The sequence below is a fragment of the Ambystoma mexicanum genome, chromosome 3q (assembly GCF_040938575.1).
Source record: "Ambystoma mexicanum isolate Mex_15411 chromosome 3q, UKY_AmexF1_1, whole genome shotgun sequence".
In the NCBI taxonomy this organism is placed as follows: Eukaryota; Metazoa; Chordata; class Amphibia; order Caudata; family Ambystomatidae; genus Ambystoma; species Ambystoma mexicanum.
The window spans coordinates 258,711,104-258,726,693 of NC_090926.1; the positions used below are offsets into that span (position 1 = coordinate 258,711,104).

The 15,590-nt window shown below is 46.1% G+C and overlaps 1 protein-coding gene across 8 annotated transcripts in view; it reads left to right on the forward strand.

Moving 5' to 3' along the window:
• Positions 1-15,590, forward strand: part of STAT2 (signal transducer and activator of transcription 2) — a 1,902,691-nt gene that overhangs the window by 14,564 nt on the left and 1,872,537 nt on the right. For all 8 annotated transcript variants that reach the window (XM_069653700.1, XM_069653696.1, XM_069653703.1 and 5 more), the window contains exon 2: positions 9,227-9,414. In XM_069653700.1, the coding sequence (XP_069509801.1) occupies positions 9,284-9,414 (131 nt within the window). In that variant the 5' untranslated portion in view covers positions 9,227-9,283. The remainder of the gene's footprint in view (positions 1-9,226; positions 9,415-15,590) is intronic.

Below are 15,590 nucleotides of genomic sequence, written 5' to 3' on the forward strand. Positions count from 1 at the left end.
GGCAATTGCATTCCGTCAAGCTGGTGGACTGCTGAAATTGAAATTGTGCCAATATTTAAGAAGGGGGATCCTTCTTCACCCAGCAATTGCAGACCATTAGTCTTATCGATAGCTTAGCAAAGGTTTACTGAAAGACTTTCCTTAATAGACTACAAAAATTGGTTTTGGATCCTTGTATTCTGGCCAAGTTACAGGCTGGGTTTACCCATGAAATGGGCACCATTGACCAGATGTTCTGCCTTTTTAAAATCTGTACCAGATTTGTCACTCTAAAAAAAATAAAAAAAATCTCCTGTACTTAACTTTTATTGATTTTAAAACCGCTTTCGATTCCGTTAGCCGAAAATGGCTCTTGTTATAAAAGTTGAAAGTACCTTCTGATGTTATGAATCCAATGCAGCAGCAATTAGATGGGGCCCAGACAGTGGAAACTACAAACCCATTTCCAGTATTTAGTAGTGTCCCCCAGTGTTGGATCCTTGCTCCTCTTTTTTGTTTCTTAGGTACATAAATGCTTGAATCTACAATGGATCCCTCTGAGGTCCGCCTGTTTTATGCTTGCGCATGAAACAGGCAGGCCTCTGTTAAATTTTCTAGTTGATGAACTAGAACAGGTTGTAACATTTCAAGTTTAAGCTACAAGCTACACATGAATCGCTCACCCTCATTTGTGATAGAAAGATGGTGCAAAGCGAGCTGTGATAAATCCCAGGGTATTGTCACTGCTTCCACAGGGAAGCCCCTTCCCACGAGGCCAGGGAGGTGCGGCTGCTACCCGATAGTCCCTCTAGGGGTGGCACTCAGTGGGTGGAGGTCATGGGGAGGGAAACCTTTAATTGAACCAGTGACAATATGGCTGGGAGAACGCGGTATTCATCCACTCCATCGGTGTCCCCATACTCTTTGTACCCCACTGAGTCCCCCATACCTTTATGTGTTGTAGAGTAGAGGGCTTTATTAACCATACGGGAATGAGGAAGAGCGAGACTTGCCCAAGCTTAATACAAAGTACCACTGAGACGAAGAAGACGGGGGGGAAAAAGGAGGCAAAAGCCCACTGCAGAACCAACACACATGCAGTGAAGCTTTCATGAGGCAGCCTCAATCATAAAAAGGGAAGCAGGACTGGATGGAGTGTCAAGCCAGCCCTGGAGGAGGAACCGACGCTGGTTCCGTGGCAATGGACCAGAAGGCTGGGATGCTGTAAGGGAAAGACGTGACTTTCCAAGAGGTCCAAGCAACACAGACCTGGCTGGTGGTGGAGAACTTCGGCTGGGTGCTAATTATATGTAAATATGTTGTATGTGCAGCCCTTTAGCAAAAGTGCTATATAAATAACAAATCATTAATTGTGTCGAGCCAACATTTGACCATGAGATTAGATCTACAATTTAGCATCGAGTCCTTATCTCTCTTCACTGTTGTATCATACTATTGGCATACCATTAGGTCGTACTAGTTCCAGGAAATGAGGACTTTCATTAAACTTCAAAAGACAATTCTGTTATCGAACCTCAACACCTAATACAATTCATATTTGCTTTACTGTGTATTTGGCCAGGTTTTTGTGTCTTGAAAATAAAATCTATACAGACAAGATCAAATGGCCAGACCTTACAGAAATAATGACAGCGTAGCGAGTGACTTATCGCTTTGTGTTATATTAACATCCCCTTCAACATGTTTTAGGAAGTGAACCAGCTGTATAGTGGCTGGGAATCGGTATAGAAATAATTTGGTTTTCTAAGGCTGGATTCCTAATACTGGTTTACTGAATTCCTACTGTTACTGAAAAGCTTTTCTGATTCCAGTTATATTTATTCCATCTTTGAGGATCTGACACTGCTGAGGCAATTAACTGTTCCTGCTTCTCCCACTGCTCTATCGATGAGGCACATGCTGGGCATGTTCTTTGTGACAGTAATTTGAACTGCTGAGTCCTATGATTTACCAGTTTTGTGTGTGTGTGTGTGTGGCTTGCACTGCTGTGGTGAGGCCCTTTAATTTACCTCTTCACTGTGGGGTGCTTGTACTGCTCCATCCCATACAGTTCTTTCTCTATGCAAGTAAAACCTATACTGTTATAACCCACAATTGACCCGTTCCAGGTAGGGTAATATTGCATTGTTGAGACACTCGCACCGTTCCTGTTCTATGTGAGGAAAGCATGACCTACAGAGATCCAAGCTTTACTTTTTCTATGTTAAGATTGGAGTGTTCACTACTGAAGGCTATGTTACACATGTTTTATATGAGAGGTGCTTCTACTGCGGAGACACATTCTTGATCTGTTCTCGGTGTGGGAATCTTCCACGCTTGCTTTACACCTTGCACTGATCCATCCCACCTGTTCACATAATGAAAGCTTGCATTGGGGTTGCCCTGATTCGCCTTTTCTGTTTGTGTGGGGAAGCCTGCACGGTTCCTACTCAAGCTGATCTGCTCTTTGTGAGCGAAGCATGAAAAAGCTTGTACTGATGTTGTACCCTTTGTTTATACTCAAGAGAAACTCAGTGTTCGTGCTCATCTGTTCCGTTTGTGAGAATGGTGTTTGTGCCACTGCACCATATGCTTAATTGTGAAAGAAACCTGCTTTTCTGTCACAATGCAGACGGCTGTGGCATTGTAATGATTTCCTTGCTGTTTAATTCTTTGCACATGTTGGCTGGATGTCACATACTTTTTACTCACTTGCAAAGGAGAAAGCTCATTTTTACTCTCTTGAAATCACATTTACTCTCAAAGTTTAAAAATAGTGAGTAAACTACTCCCACCTCAAAATCTCATCCGAAGCACTGATTTGAAAGTAAATATTGAGCCTTCAGTTTTCTTTAGTTACTTTAAAAGTGTAAGGAACAGGGGTTGGGGGGCAAGAAGCCCAGACTGGCCAGGAAGGTACTGCTCAAAAGCCCGGGATCCGGAGGCTTAGGAGTTCCCGAAGTCGAGAGATACTGTCTGTCCGCTCAGCTGGCTGCTGCATTCACGTGGCAACAGGAAGACAATAAACCTAGTTGGCTGAAATCAGAAGAGGACTGGTGCCAATATCCTCTGGAATTCCTCCCACACATCAGAGGGCCTAAATATCCCCTGAATGAAGGGCCCCTGTCATCTACGAGGAACACAGTAGACAGCTGGAAGCAGGCAGCAAGGAAGTGGCAATGCAGAACTACGACAGGCAAGCTCTCACCAATTTGGGAAAACCCAGACTTCACCCCGGGGCAAGGGAAAAACGTCTTCGCCAGATGGAAGGCGGGGGGGCTAAGGCACGTGTCAAACCTTTACGAAGGGGATTCCCTACTCATGTTCGAGGACTGTAAAAGGAAGTTCCAGGTACCAGAGGCCGAAAGGTTTCGATACACGCAGCTCCGACACTGGCTGTCCCACGACACGATTCGGTCCCACGGTAACAGAGAGCTCACAGCCTTAGAACACACATTAACGACCTCGCCACCCAAAGGCAAGATTCCGACCCTGTATAGGCTACTGGATAGGACAAACCCAGAAGTGAAGGAGCCCTATATGAAACGGCAGAGCGAGTTGGGCAGGGAACTGGATGCTGCCAGCTGGTCACACATCTGGGCAAGAACTCATAAGGCCTCCAGATGCGTTACAAACCAAGAAAGAGCCATTAAAGTCTGCTACAGGTGGTACATGACCCCCGAAACTTTACACAAATGCAAACCCACTATTCCCCCCCCCCCGACCCCCCACAAATCTGGCAAGGTTGTGAAGATACAGGCTCAATGTTCCATCTCCTCTGGAAATGCAGAAAGCAGAAAGATTCTGGAGCGAAGTCCTAGAGCAGATCCGTCAGATCACAGGCCTGTCAATCCCATGGGACCCAGGCATTATTTTACTGGGAGACACGGGAGACGGACAGTATCCTCTGACCGGCAACCTGGCAAACCTTTGTACGCACTTATTAACGGCGGCTAAAATCTCGATTGCCAAAGTTTGGAAACTCCCGGAAGGTCCAGCAATCCCGCTCTGGTGGGTAAAATGCTGGGACATCGCTGCAGCCGAGAAAATCACTGCCATCCGCCAGGGAAACAGGAACAAGTTTCACAACATCTGGGACCGTTTCTTGGATTTTGTACAGAGTTTTCCGGGCATAGCCAGACAACCACCATCACTCAGATGGTGGACAAAGATGGACTAACAAGGCGGAGTTGCCCCGGCCCAAACACACAGCGGTCCCCCCAACCACGAACAGTGATCAGAAGTTCTATAGAGCTGAGATGTGACAACTGCAATCCCCACCGGTCCCCTCCGGAACACCTCCCACCCAAACTTAAGTTCGCCTCAGTTGAGGCGTTATCATTGTCGTAATTGTTTGTTTTTGTTTTGTTGTTGCTGTCTCTCTTGTTTTGTTCTTAAAAGCAAGCCAGTAAAATGTATAATGCCTTGGTTATTTACAAACGCCAATAAACAACCATGTTGAAAAAAAAAGTGTAAGGAACGGAAATAGGTTTAGACACAGGGCAGTGGACATTTTACTTTACGGACATCCTGACTGGGCCCTTAGTGTTTTTGTGAGGTAGGGCAAACCCTCATATTAAAAGGGACAAGATATCCTTTTCTAAATAAAAGTCTATGCCAACCAATTTACTGCCCCTGTGTCTGACTCGTACTTCTGCCCCCTTACAGAGCACATGTACACCAAAACTTCAATAGCATGCAGGTGTTGCCCTAGCACCAGTCACGGCCAGTACATATCGCAATGCAGAAGTAAAACGGAATGTTTAGGGCCCACTTATGATGGTGCAAGGGTTTTGCCACCCTGGGCAAAGTGAATTTTGTATCCCACACCTTCTAACTTTACGGGCACAACCTATCCTCCTGCTCACATAGCCTTCAATCTTGTGAGCCCCTCTACCCACAAACCGAGATTCCTTTTGCCATTGATTCCACTAATGCACAAGCATAAGCAAGGGTATACATTTCGAAATATCCCCTGTATTTTATTGACTGCAGGTTTAAAAGAAATGTTCTTATTGTCCTTTTAAAAATAGCAGCAGGCAGACAAAATTCAGGAAATTTCATTTGGCAGGTATTGTAGATCAGAGCTAGAAAGTATGATTTTAAAGGTCCTTTTACAATGCTCTCTGGCAAGGATTTTCACGCAAGTAATAGTCCACAAGAATAGTTAAAATGGTATGTTTTAGCACTTTTGGCAAATGCTGGGAATCCCTAAGGAGCCTCCTGGCTTTATGTGCCAGCATAAAGCAGGCAGACTCCAGGAATCTATTGGACATGCTGCCTGCCAATGCAAGCGTGGCAGGGAGCGTTTACTCATTTGCATTGTGTGTATGCTGTCTTTTGTCGTGCCAATGAGCACAATTTGGTAGCGGAGAGCACCTACGTGTATGTCTACACATAATGGCTCCCTGCTGCCAAATTACAACATGGAGCAAAATGAGCTCCAAAGTGAATACCAAAAAGGATGGAGGAGATAGAACAATGAAAAGAGAAGGCTTCATGGGAAGTCGTGAGAAAAAAAGAACAAAATGGAAAAAAAGAAAGATAAATCATACACAGAAGGAAAGAGGGCTGAAATAGCTTTGCAAAATAGTGTTGGCTTGCGTTTTTAGTAAATTTCAGAATTTTATCGTTGCACTTCAGGATTGAGAAATGTTTCTCATCGTGTCCAATATTGGTACGTTGCAACAGCAGCCCTCTTACTGTTGTAGAACGTGTTGTGAAGTGATCAGTTGAATCCATTAGATACTTTTAACAGGAACCATGGTACCATGCGAGAAGGTGGGATAGATGGTAGCACCCACAATCCAATGGAAGGGCTTATTTTGGGGGCTATTAGTTTTTAACAAGTCTGTTAGTGGTCTCCAAAATACTTCAACATTATCAAATAAAATATTTCATGGAAGTTCTTGTTTAAGAATTTTAATTTTATTATTCCTTAATTTAGCACGTTTTACCTTTTCTGCATGCATTTGATACTAGTTCATGCGTTTTTTGTTGATCGTTTTGTATGCTTTAATTCCACGTTGGAGTGGGCTACTGTTCCTAATTTTGTTGTTAAAGCTAATTAAACATACTAAACTGCGAAAAATAACATCTGTGTAATACCGGGTATATTGTCCTGGTTCACCTCAATAACACACAAATGGAGCAAGTTCCCTGTCTGGTGGTTTCAAATGCAATTAGCGTTTCATCTGGTTTAAACTCAGTCATTTAAGTGTATCCATTTTCAAAACATAAGAGACAAAGTTTATCACGCAAATGTTTATTGTCTTGTCAAGTTTAATGACACCGAACGTGGTGGTTTGCACAGCTATGCAAGATGAACGTGCACAGTATATAAATATGCATTGGATACTACTGAGACGAACACCATCCCACACCATTAGGATACTACATTAGGGACTCCCCATGTGTTAAGAACAGGTACTGTGGCAAACCAGAACAAGGACTCTGACTACTAAGTGCCATGTTACAGGGTTTTTATTTATTTTTAAAATGAAAACGCCTTTCTAGCCCTACTGCTGTGAGGGAAGTTGCCTGCCTGATAAAAAATAAAACTAAGGGTGCTCGTGAAGCCCAAAATTAAATAGACCAGAGTCCAAATCCTAGAAGCTAACTGGCCATCCTCCGTCTTTGGTTTCTGCCAGGCTCCATCAATCGGTTCTCTTGGTTCTCTTTTCAGCAGGTTTACAAAGTTCATCAATGTCTCGAAACACAGTTCCCAAGGATCTCCTTTCCATGGGTTTACAAGGTTCATCAAGGTTTCAAAACACAGTTCACAGCTCTCTGCAGATTCTGTTGGTTAAATGTTAATATCTTCCATTCTTCCATATCTTCCATTCCTCTTCTTCAGAACAAATACGTTTTTTTTTCATATGATTTCTCCTAATTCTCGACTTGATGCTTGAAACCCTCCAGTTTATCTTTCTCTACAGTTCTTTTTGTTAAACATTCTCAGACTCTATAAAGTCCCCAAGCTCTCTGACAGGCTTACCGTCTCTCAGACTCTGTGGTGCCTCAGCCCGTTTGGGTTTTCTCATTTCTCACAACCCTGATAGCCCTCCCAGTTTTAAATGTTAGTCTTCGATTCTCAGGACTCCCCAAAGTCCTCTGGCTTTCTATTCACTTCCCCAGCTTTGGCATTCCCTTAGTTTCTTCTGGCTCCCCAAAGCCCTATGTCCCTTTGAGATGCTTTCTCTCTGCTCGGGTTTATGAGGCTCCTGTAATCTTGTCTGCTTCCCCAACCTTTATTATCAAAGTTCGCACCTCTCGGTTGCTTTCTCTCCTCGGGAGCATTCGCTTCCCTTCTGTTGCTCATCTTAACGGAAAATGTAGTTTTCGTGCAGAGCCTGGGGATCAGGGCACCCCTCTACAGTCTGGTCTCGGCATCGGTTTCTGGGCCCCAGGCCCACCATGGCTTTGTTGTGGTTGAGCCACTAGATGAGAAGTATGTTTGTTTGTCTACATTTCTTTCTTGACATTGGCTTCCTGGCGTCCGGGTAGCAATTTGCTCACTCTCCACGCCACTGCCGGCTCCCTGGTCTAGCATCGCCCTGCCCCTCCAGGACATGTTCTTGTCAGACGCTTGCTCAGTGGTCGAAGTATACAAAAATAAGTAGTGGAACTGTGTTCCCTACTGGCCTCCACCGCTCCACACAAACCCCATCTCCACCCCCCCCCCCCACGCACAATATAAACTCAAAAACACATGCGACTGCTGTTTAGGGGAACGTTCGGTGCAGTGCACTGAAAGTGCAAGTTTCAACTAATTCCTACACTACCATTCCGGAACGGTTTCTTTTTAAAATAAAAGTATAGGAACGTAAAACTTAAATAAAAGTAGGGGAGCACCACTTCCGACCGCTCCCGCTCACTTCGACCACTGCGCTTGCTTCTGCATAGGAGTTACGCTCCTCCCTGAGAAGGATTTTCTGTCTGAATCCTAGTTCCTCTTGATTTATGTTCACAAAAAAGGGGTGTGTCCTTCTTTGACTGTGGCACTCAGACGAGATCCAGACTTACCTGGAGCCCAAGAGTTGGAAGAAATATCACTATTCGGTGTATCCAAAATAGTATCACAAATGAAAGTGATGTGTTGCTGTTCTTTGACTGTGGAGTTCAGGCGAGATCCAGCATTACCTGGAGGTGCAAAGATATAGAAAAAAATGTCACTGTTAGTGGAGTAAAAAAAAAGTAACAACTGTCTTTCCAATTCCCATGTAGCCAAAAGTGGATTGCGGACTGGGAGTTCCTTATCGGAACAGAGTCATTGTCCCTGAGAGGGAAGTCGCTCCCAGTGAGATCCCACTTGCCCAGACCTTTAAGGAAGTCTTTCTGAGCAAGGGCATGGTTCCCCCTAGGGAGAAGGGACGAATACCCTGGATTTGTCACAGTGGTCAGACACAAATGGCTGTATTATGACCCAGGAGTTCATTATTTAAGAAACAAGAATAATTTGGGAACTAAACCCTGAATACTACCACAAATTTGGCTATTATTTTGCCCTGATTCGAAGCCGGTGTGCACTGATCCTTTAGCTCACCATGTGATTGGCCAGTCTACTGTCTTGGCTTTTTCCTTCTGAAAGTACAATTGTTTTCAATCTTAGTGAGATTTCTGTAATTCCCGGAGGCTGGGGGATTTAGGTTTTTATATTTTGTTTAAGAACTGATTTTTCAGTAGATTTTGTGCAGGGCTGCTCTGTTTCTGACTGGCATTCTCCCAACATAGCATAACTGTGGAAAATGTGTCTCATACTCCACTTGCCAACCTGCGGTTTCACCATGTGCCCACATTTACATTACTTTGCCTTAAGAAAATGCAGCTGCGTACAACTTCCTCAGCAGCCACATTATTTGCTGGACTAATACCAGTAACCACTTTCTTTAATTCACTGTCATTGCAAATCTCTGTTTGCCTATGCAAGCACTTGATAAAATGAAGGCTAAATGACCCAATCTGACTACCGAAGAATTTGTGTGTAGGTCTCCTCCGATTATGGCTCTGGTTGTTGCGATTTTATGTTGCTGTTTGGGTTCTTCGATGTCAAAGGCACTGCAATGTTAACCTTGTGTCTGGTTTGTACAGAAGAAATCTTGAGTGGGTGTGTGTGTTGTATAATTCGATTCAGCATTCATGGTCCATTTGTGGCTTTGGGTGAGTTACTTGATCTAAATGCAGTTGTATCCGTAGCAATGAATGACACTGGATAGTATCCTATAATCTGTTGCTCATGTCCTTACAGGTCATTTCTCACTAAGTGCCACCCGTCGGCTGTGTCAGCCTCCGTGCCTGTGGTACCATGACCCAGTGGGATGTCTTGAAAAGCTTGGACACTGCCTACCTTGAGCAGGTTCAGGACCTGTACAGCTTAGACCGTCTGCCCATGGATTTGCGCCAGTTCTTGGCCGAGTGGATTGAGTCTCAAGACTGGTGAGTGCCAATGTCCACCTGGCTGCCATTGGATTGTAAATATGGGGATTCTTTGTTTTTGTTTGTGATGTGGATTATAAAATCTGCTCTTTCTGCTATTCTCCGGACGTATATTCTGTGCGTAAGATTGTGCTGGTTATTGCCAAGGCCCCCTGAGTTTTGACATTTGCAACGGGAACTAAATGCTTATACAGATGTACCCTACTTGTAAAATAGATGTGCTGCTCCTCTCTCCCTTTCAGACGCACTGCACTAGGATTCATAAAATGTGGTGTGTTTTTTTTTTTTTTGTCTGGAGGATTAGTCACACCGCATCCTGTGAATGATCAAATCTAGTTTGATATTCAACATGATCATTATGAGTATACTTTGTTATTATTACCAACGAGAGGCGAACTAATGTGACGGAGTGTAGCAGTTACGCAAGCTACTCTGTATCAGCCTGCTTGTGTCAATTTCAGTGTGGAATAACCCGTGCATCCGTCCATTTTGGACCCATTACATCGCAATAACACATTCTTCTTTTTTTTTTTATTTTAATAATTTTTATTAAGTTATGTAGTATACAATCATAAAGTCATAACTTCACAAACATAATGCAGTAAAACCTATACAATGGTATGGGTTAAACAGTGGTACAAGAAGGTGTTCCGAGAGAGCAATTAATTTAGTACACTGTGTATATTTAGGAGTTAAGCATTAGAGGAACAAATTGTCAATACAATTGAAAACAACCATGGCACAGTATTGTGCTAAACTTAGTGTAAAACGATTTCTGCATTATGATGTCTTAAGTGGGGGAAGACAAACACAAGACTGACAATTGACAAACACGAGATGTGAGGGGAGGGGGGAAAAAGGAAGGGAGGTAAATATTAATGAAGAGAGGCACCTTGGCATATATTACAATAAATATTCAGTTGAGTGATCGGATCAAAATTCACATGTAAAGATCTTGGGAGCATCAAAGGAGTATGATATATCATCACACCAGCCAGACTATCTCTATCCAATATCAATAACAATGATAATTGTTGGACATGTGGAGTCACTCCTGCATCGTATGAGCACATGTTCTTCTCATGTCCCTATACCCTTAAGTTCTGGCAACAAGTGTGGAAATACCTTAACTCTATTTTTTTCATTGACATACCACTTTCATTTATGAATATTGTTTTAGGTAGTCTGGCTATTACCACCCACTTGCCCTCTGGTGCATCCAAGCTCTATGATCTTTTCATTTGTTTAGCTAAGAAATGTATAACTGCCAATTGGAAAAATTCTCGTTCCTTGTGTATAAGAAGTTGGTGGAACAATATATGTCTCACGCAAAAGATGGAAATGTGCATGGCAAACAATCTTAATTCTATACCCAAATTTAATGCTAAATGGTCATTTTTCATTCGCTATCTGAATCACTTTAATGTAACCACGCACGGAATGTGACATCCTCAAATATATCAAACACATTCTTCTTTAACCCCCCAAGAAATGTGTAGAATGAGTCTTGCTTTGTTTTTTGGCATAAAAAAGGCCGCAGATTTATTTTCCACAATAGCATAAAACCACACTGTACACATTAGTGGAAATAACTCAGAAGATGCAGCGACTGCTCCGTGTCCAATAACCTGCTTCCCCCTTTCTTTCCCAAAGTCCATTATAGGCCCAACTCTCCCAACCCTTTGCGCCTGAGCTTCACCTGCCCATGCAGGTGTTCCTGGGCGGGGAGAGTGCCGTTTCCTTGGGGGAAGCTGAGCCCTTGTTGTTCCCCCCAGACGCCCCTGCCGTTCAGGCTCCCAAGGGGCGCTGGTCTGAGAAGGGCGAAGACCCTTCCGGCTTTCTCCTGGCTCATCCGGAGTCTGTCTCTTGTGTTTGGTTGCCCAAACACCGCCACGCCACAGGTGGGTTTCCGCCCACTGTGGCTCCCCCCTGCTACCTTCCTCACTTTTCTAGGGTTTTTGCGCAAAGAATCCAGTCGACTAGCTCCAACCCCAGTGGTGACAAATGTACCCTGGTGACAAATGTACCCCCTCCTTCTGAAAATACCCCGGGTAAATTAAATTAATCAAGCCGTGCTTGATCTGGCCAAAGCCCCTGCAGAATTTGCCATTGACCATTCCGGCCTCGGGATTATCTCTGACCCAATGATTTCTGTTTCACCCACTCGACTGGCCAATTCCTGTAGGGAGACCATCATCCCCTGCATCAGAGCCCCCCTTCCCAGGCTTCTCAGGTCGTTACCTCCCACGTGTATGACCAATATGTCCGGCTTTGCCGTTTCCTTAGCAATCTGCGCACATGCCCCTGCAGTTGTGCCCCTTTCATCCCTGGCACCCCGTGCCATTCAATTCTACCCTGGGAATCCCTCAGACCATGCGCTCTCTGTGTCACCCAGCTGTGCAGATATCTCCTGCAAAGAGCGCCCTGTGCCTGCTCATGGGACTTTTTTTTTTTTTTTCTTCCTTTTCCTCTCTGTCCCCTTTCCATCCCGCTCCACCTTAACCAGGGGGGAGCCTGTCCCAGGACCCTTCTGCCCTTGACACCTTTCCATCATGCTCCGCCTTGACTCGGGTGAGCCTGCTCTGGGACATTTCTGCCTCTGGGCCTTTCCCTCCTGTTCCGCCTTAACCTCCGCCTTACCCAGGGCGGGCCCGCTCCGGGACACCCCTGCCTGCCCTTGCAGGAGTTACTTGTTTCCCCTTATTCTTTTGCACCAAGTCCTTGGTAGGCCCAACTCTCCCAATCTTCTGTGCTTGAGCCTACCTTGCCCTTGCAGGTGTCCGTAGGCGGGGAGAGCGCCGTTTCATTTTTGGGCGAAGCTGGTCCCTTGTTGCTACCCCCAGCCGCCCTTGCCGTTAGGCTCCCAAGAGGCGCAGGCCCGAGAAGTGCAAAACGAGTTAGAATGCCCCCTTCTAGTGTTCCTAAACACTATGCGACCTTGACCTGTTAATTACAGGGGATGCCAACTCACATTGTTTGTTTGATGAGCACCCCCACTTTAGTTATTAGGACGTGACCTGGCCGCAAATTGAACAGCTGTGTACCCCAATGGGCCCCTCCAGTCAAGCTCGCCCTTTCCACGCCCCAGAGGTCCCGGTTTACCCCAGATTGTGGGTACCCAAACCGACCCCAGAACCTTCACCCCCTGAGGTACTGGTTTACCCTCAATACGTGTTGTATGCCACCGCCCTGACAGCCAGGGATGTCATAAAGAGTTACCCCACCTACCAGGCGCTTCTTGTGTTATGTGGCTCCGGCCGAGCGAGAGGGAGGGAAGTTCGTGCTAGCTCGGCCCACCAGTCTCCCTTTGGCCTGCCCCGGTTAAAAGCGTACCACAGTTATGCTGACTAGGAGATGTATTGGTTTACCGTGTTGCTGACCCATTGATAGATGTCGAGATGTCTCGGAAAAAGCCAGCCTCAGACCAGAGTTGCCTCTAGCAAAAGCGGCAATTCGGCCAACCTATGCAGCCCGTAGTAGCTGCCATGCACAGAGCGCAAACTATGATCCCTATGGAACGCTCAGCCTCGGTAGACCATGGCCCAATTGAACGAATTAACCCTTTAATGAGCAATTCCACGGGAAAGCGCTGCGGTTTAATCTGTCGCCATCTAGTAATGTCTCCGCCGGTGGAATTAAACAAGGTAACCAATGGCTGCTGCCTTCTGCCTTTCTCCTGGCCGCACACAATCAGTTTGCTGCTGGCGGGATGTCCCGCCGGTCAACTAAAAGTGGCACCTAACACACCTTGAACCTGGCTGTACACATGAATTAATCCTTTACGAGCGCCTGCCAAAACCCTGCACTGCTCGCCCGTACCCCATGACGGTAGTTCCCCAACCTGTGGGACCCCAATGCTGCTGATGTCCTCAGCCCCCTACCGGCACTCACCCTGTCACGCCGTATCAGAATACTTCTCCCCCCGGTAAGGCGTCCCTCTTTGGAATAAATTATCGCCTGTTACAGCGTAGGTGCTTGAGTTACCCCCACGCCCCCAGTGGTTTGGGGACCTGCCACGCTGCTAACCTTCTTTAACCCATAGTCACCATCCCGCGATTTCATGTCTAACCCGGACCCAAGGAGTCAGGAACCTGCTCCAGATCACTTTACTATCTGCCGCTTGTTGCACGATCCATGCCCGTTCCTGCCCATTCTAAAGCCTAGGTTGCCACCAGCCAAGTAGTTGTTTGATCGGGGAATCGCCTGGGGCCACCCCTTATTCCTTATCACTCCTGTCGTATAACCTGCCTGCTGTGACCCAGTAGTGATACCGCACATTATCGCCGCGTAAGAGGAATTTCTAGATGCACAATCTGCCTCCTCCTAGCGTCAACCAACTCCCCTTTCTTAGCCTTGAACCCCTTTCCTTAGCATTCAAACCAGATGGACGGCTAGCCATTCGCCACCGTGAGCACCTTTTAATGGCGCCGGCAGCAGGTCTGGAACAAGGCCCCGGGCTATGCTAATTTCAGAGCTGCTGTGCTGTCCATAATTTAGCCTTTCTATGCATGCAGACTGCTACCGCTGACTAGCGACCCGGAACAGGGCAAACTTTTATAATGCTGTTGATGCGTTATTTATTTAATGCTTTTAAACCGACGCGCTATACAGACCCCATCTTCACTTACACTATCAACCCAACCGCTATTGGTACTTGTTTACTGTCCTTGAAAGGGTGAAGGCTGAGTAGGCCTTATTGGGCTTCGAACGTGTGACCTGCATAGAATACCCCATGTCCTACCAACTTACCCTTCGGCCTGGCTGCCTAGCCTACCGCGTCCTACTACAATCCTCCAATCGCCTCCAACCCCAACAATGGTGAAACCCGAGCTAAAATGACTGAATCTCAAACCGGATCCGCGGAGCCCCAACTGCTTGTTTAGCCCCCTGTTGTCGTACTGTCACCCTTAGCCCGCCACTGGTGGTGCAACTCGAGGGTCCCAACCTGAGCTGTGCTCATCGCCCTTCCTTTGTTCGCCGCACCATGCGCCCACGGTACGGATTTGCAGCCCCATTGGATACATCCCCTTATTAACCAACCATTCCTTTCCATGGCCTCTCAGGCACGGTTGCCCGCCATTGCACGTAATGACGAACCCCCCGCCGCATTTAAACCGGTACCGAGCGGCCACATAATACGCCAATTTACCACTCCTGCCCTATTTCCCCTACCTTCCCCATGAACTCACGAAACTCACAGGAGCGGTATGCGCCCACGCAACTTATCTTACCACACCCTGTGAAGACCAGTCCGCCTTGGGTGGTATCCCTTTGTCAGAGCCATACAGGGGAAATTTACCCGAAGAATAAACACCAAAGGCAACCATCCATTCCTCATAAGCCCCTGCCACCGCACTAAATCCCAGGGCACTCAAGCTGCTGCGTACCGACCAGCGTATTTGTCCCTCTACGAGCAGCCCAGGAACCAATTCCTTGCATGCTGAAATGTGCTGCAGCGGGGAGTAGCGTTTTTATCATACCCACAAACATAATCCCACCTCTAGATCAATTGCGAGTGGCGTATTAATAACACACAGGACCATAATTTCACCTCAGATTAACTGAGTAAATTTTTCCCTTGCTTTGGTATTCCATGCCCGGCCTGTTCGCCTCACCTTGGCAAAACACATCGTTGCATTCTCTGTGCAGCCTTGGTTTCTATAGGTGCCGCTCCATTCCCTCTTTCCATGTTGAGGCCCTGGGCACCTCCTCTACCCATCGTCACACACAGCGTATTCATGCGCACGTGCGAATGCACCGACATGGCACCAGACTAGGGAAAAAACGCTTATTTCCCCCAGGATACGAACTCCCCACATACTATCATTTAATAATACTGGTTTTATCATCTCCCAGGAAGCGCACACAATTTTTAACTGCGAACAGAATGATCACACCCACCCGCACGCAAAGACGTTTACTCCAAAGCACGTGCTTAATCTAACCTCTAATCATTCGATTCTGCTACCCCGTTCACAGAGTTTGCCATCACTTAAATGCCACTTTAGCCATCTTCTGAAATGATCAGCAAAGAATCCCCTTAGTGCACACCCGAACTGGATATACGCACTCCCGTTTCCGATCACCAAGAGAATAAACAAACTCCATGTGCTCATAGTAAGAGCCGATATCTACCGCAACCTTGAAAGGCCACTCGGATGCAACGACAGCAGACA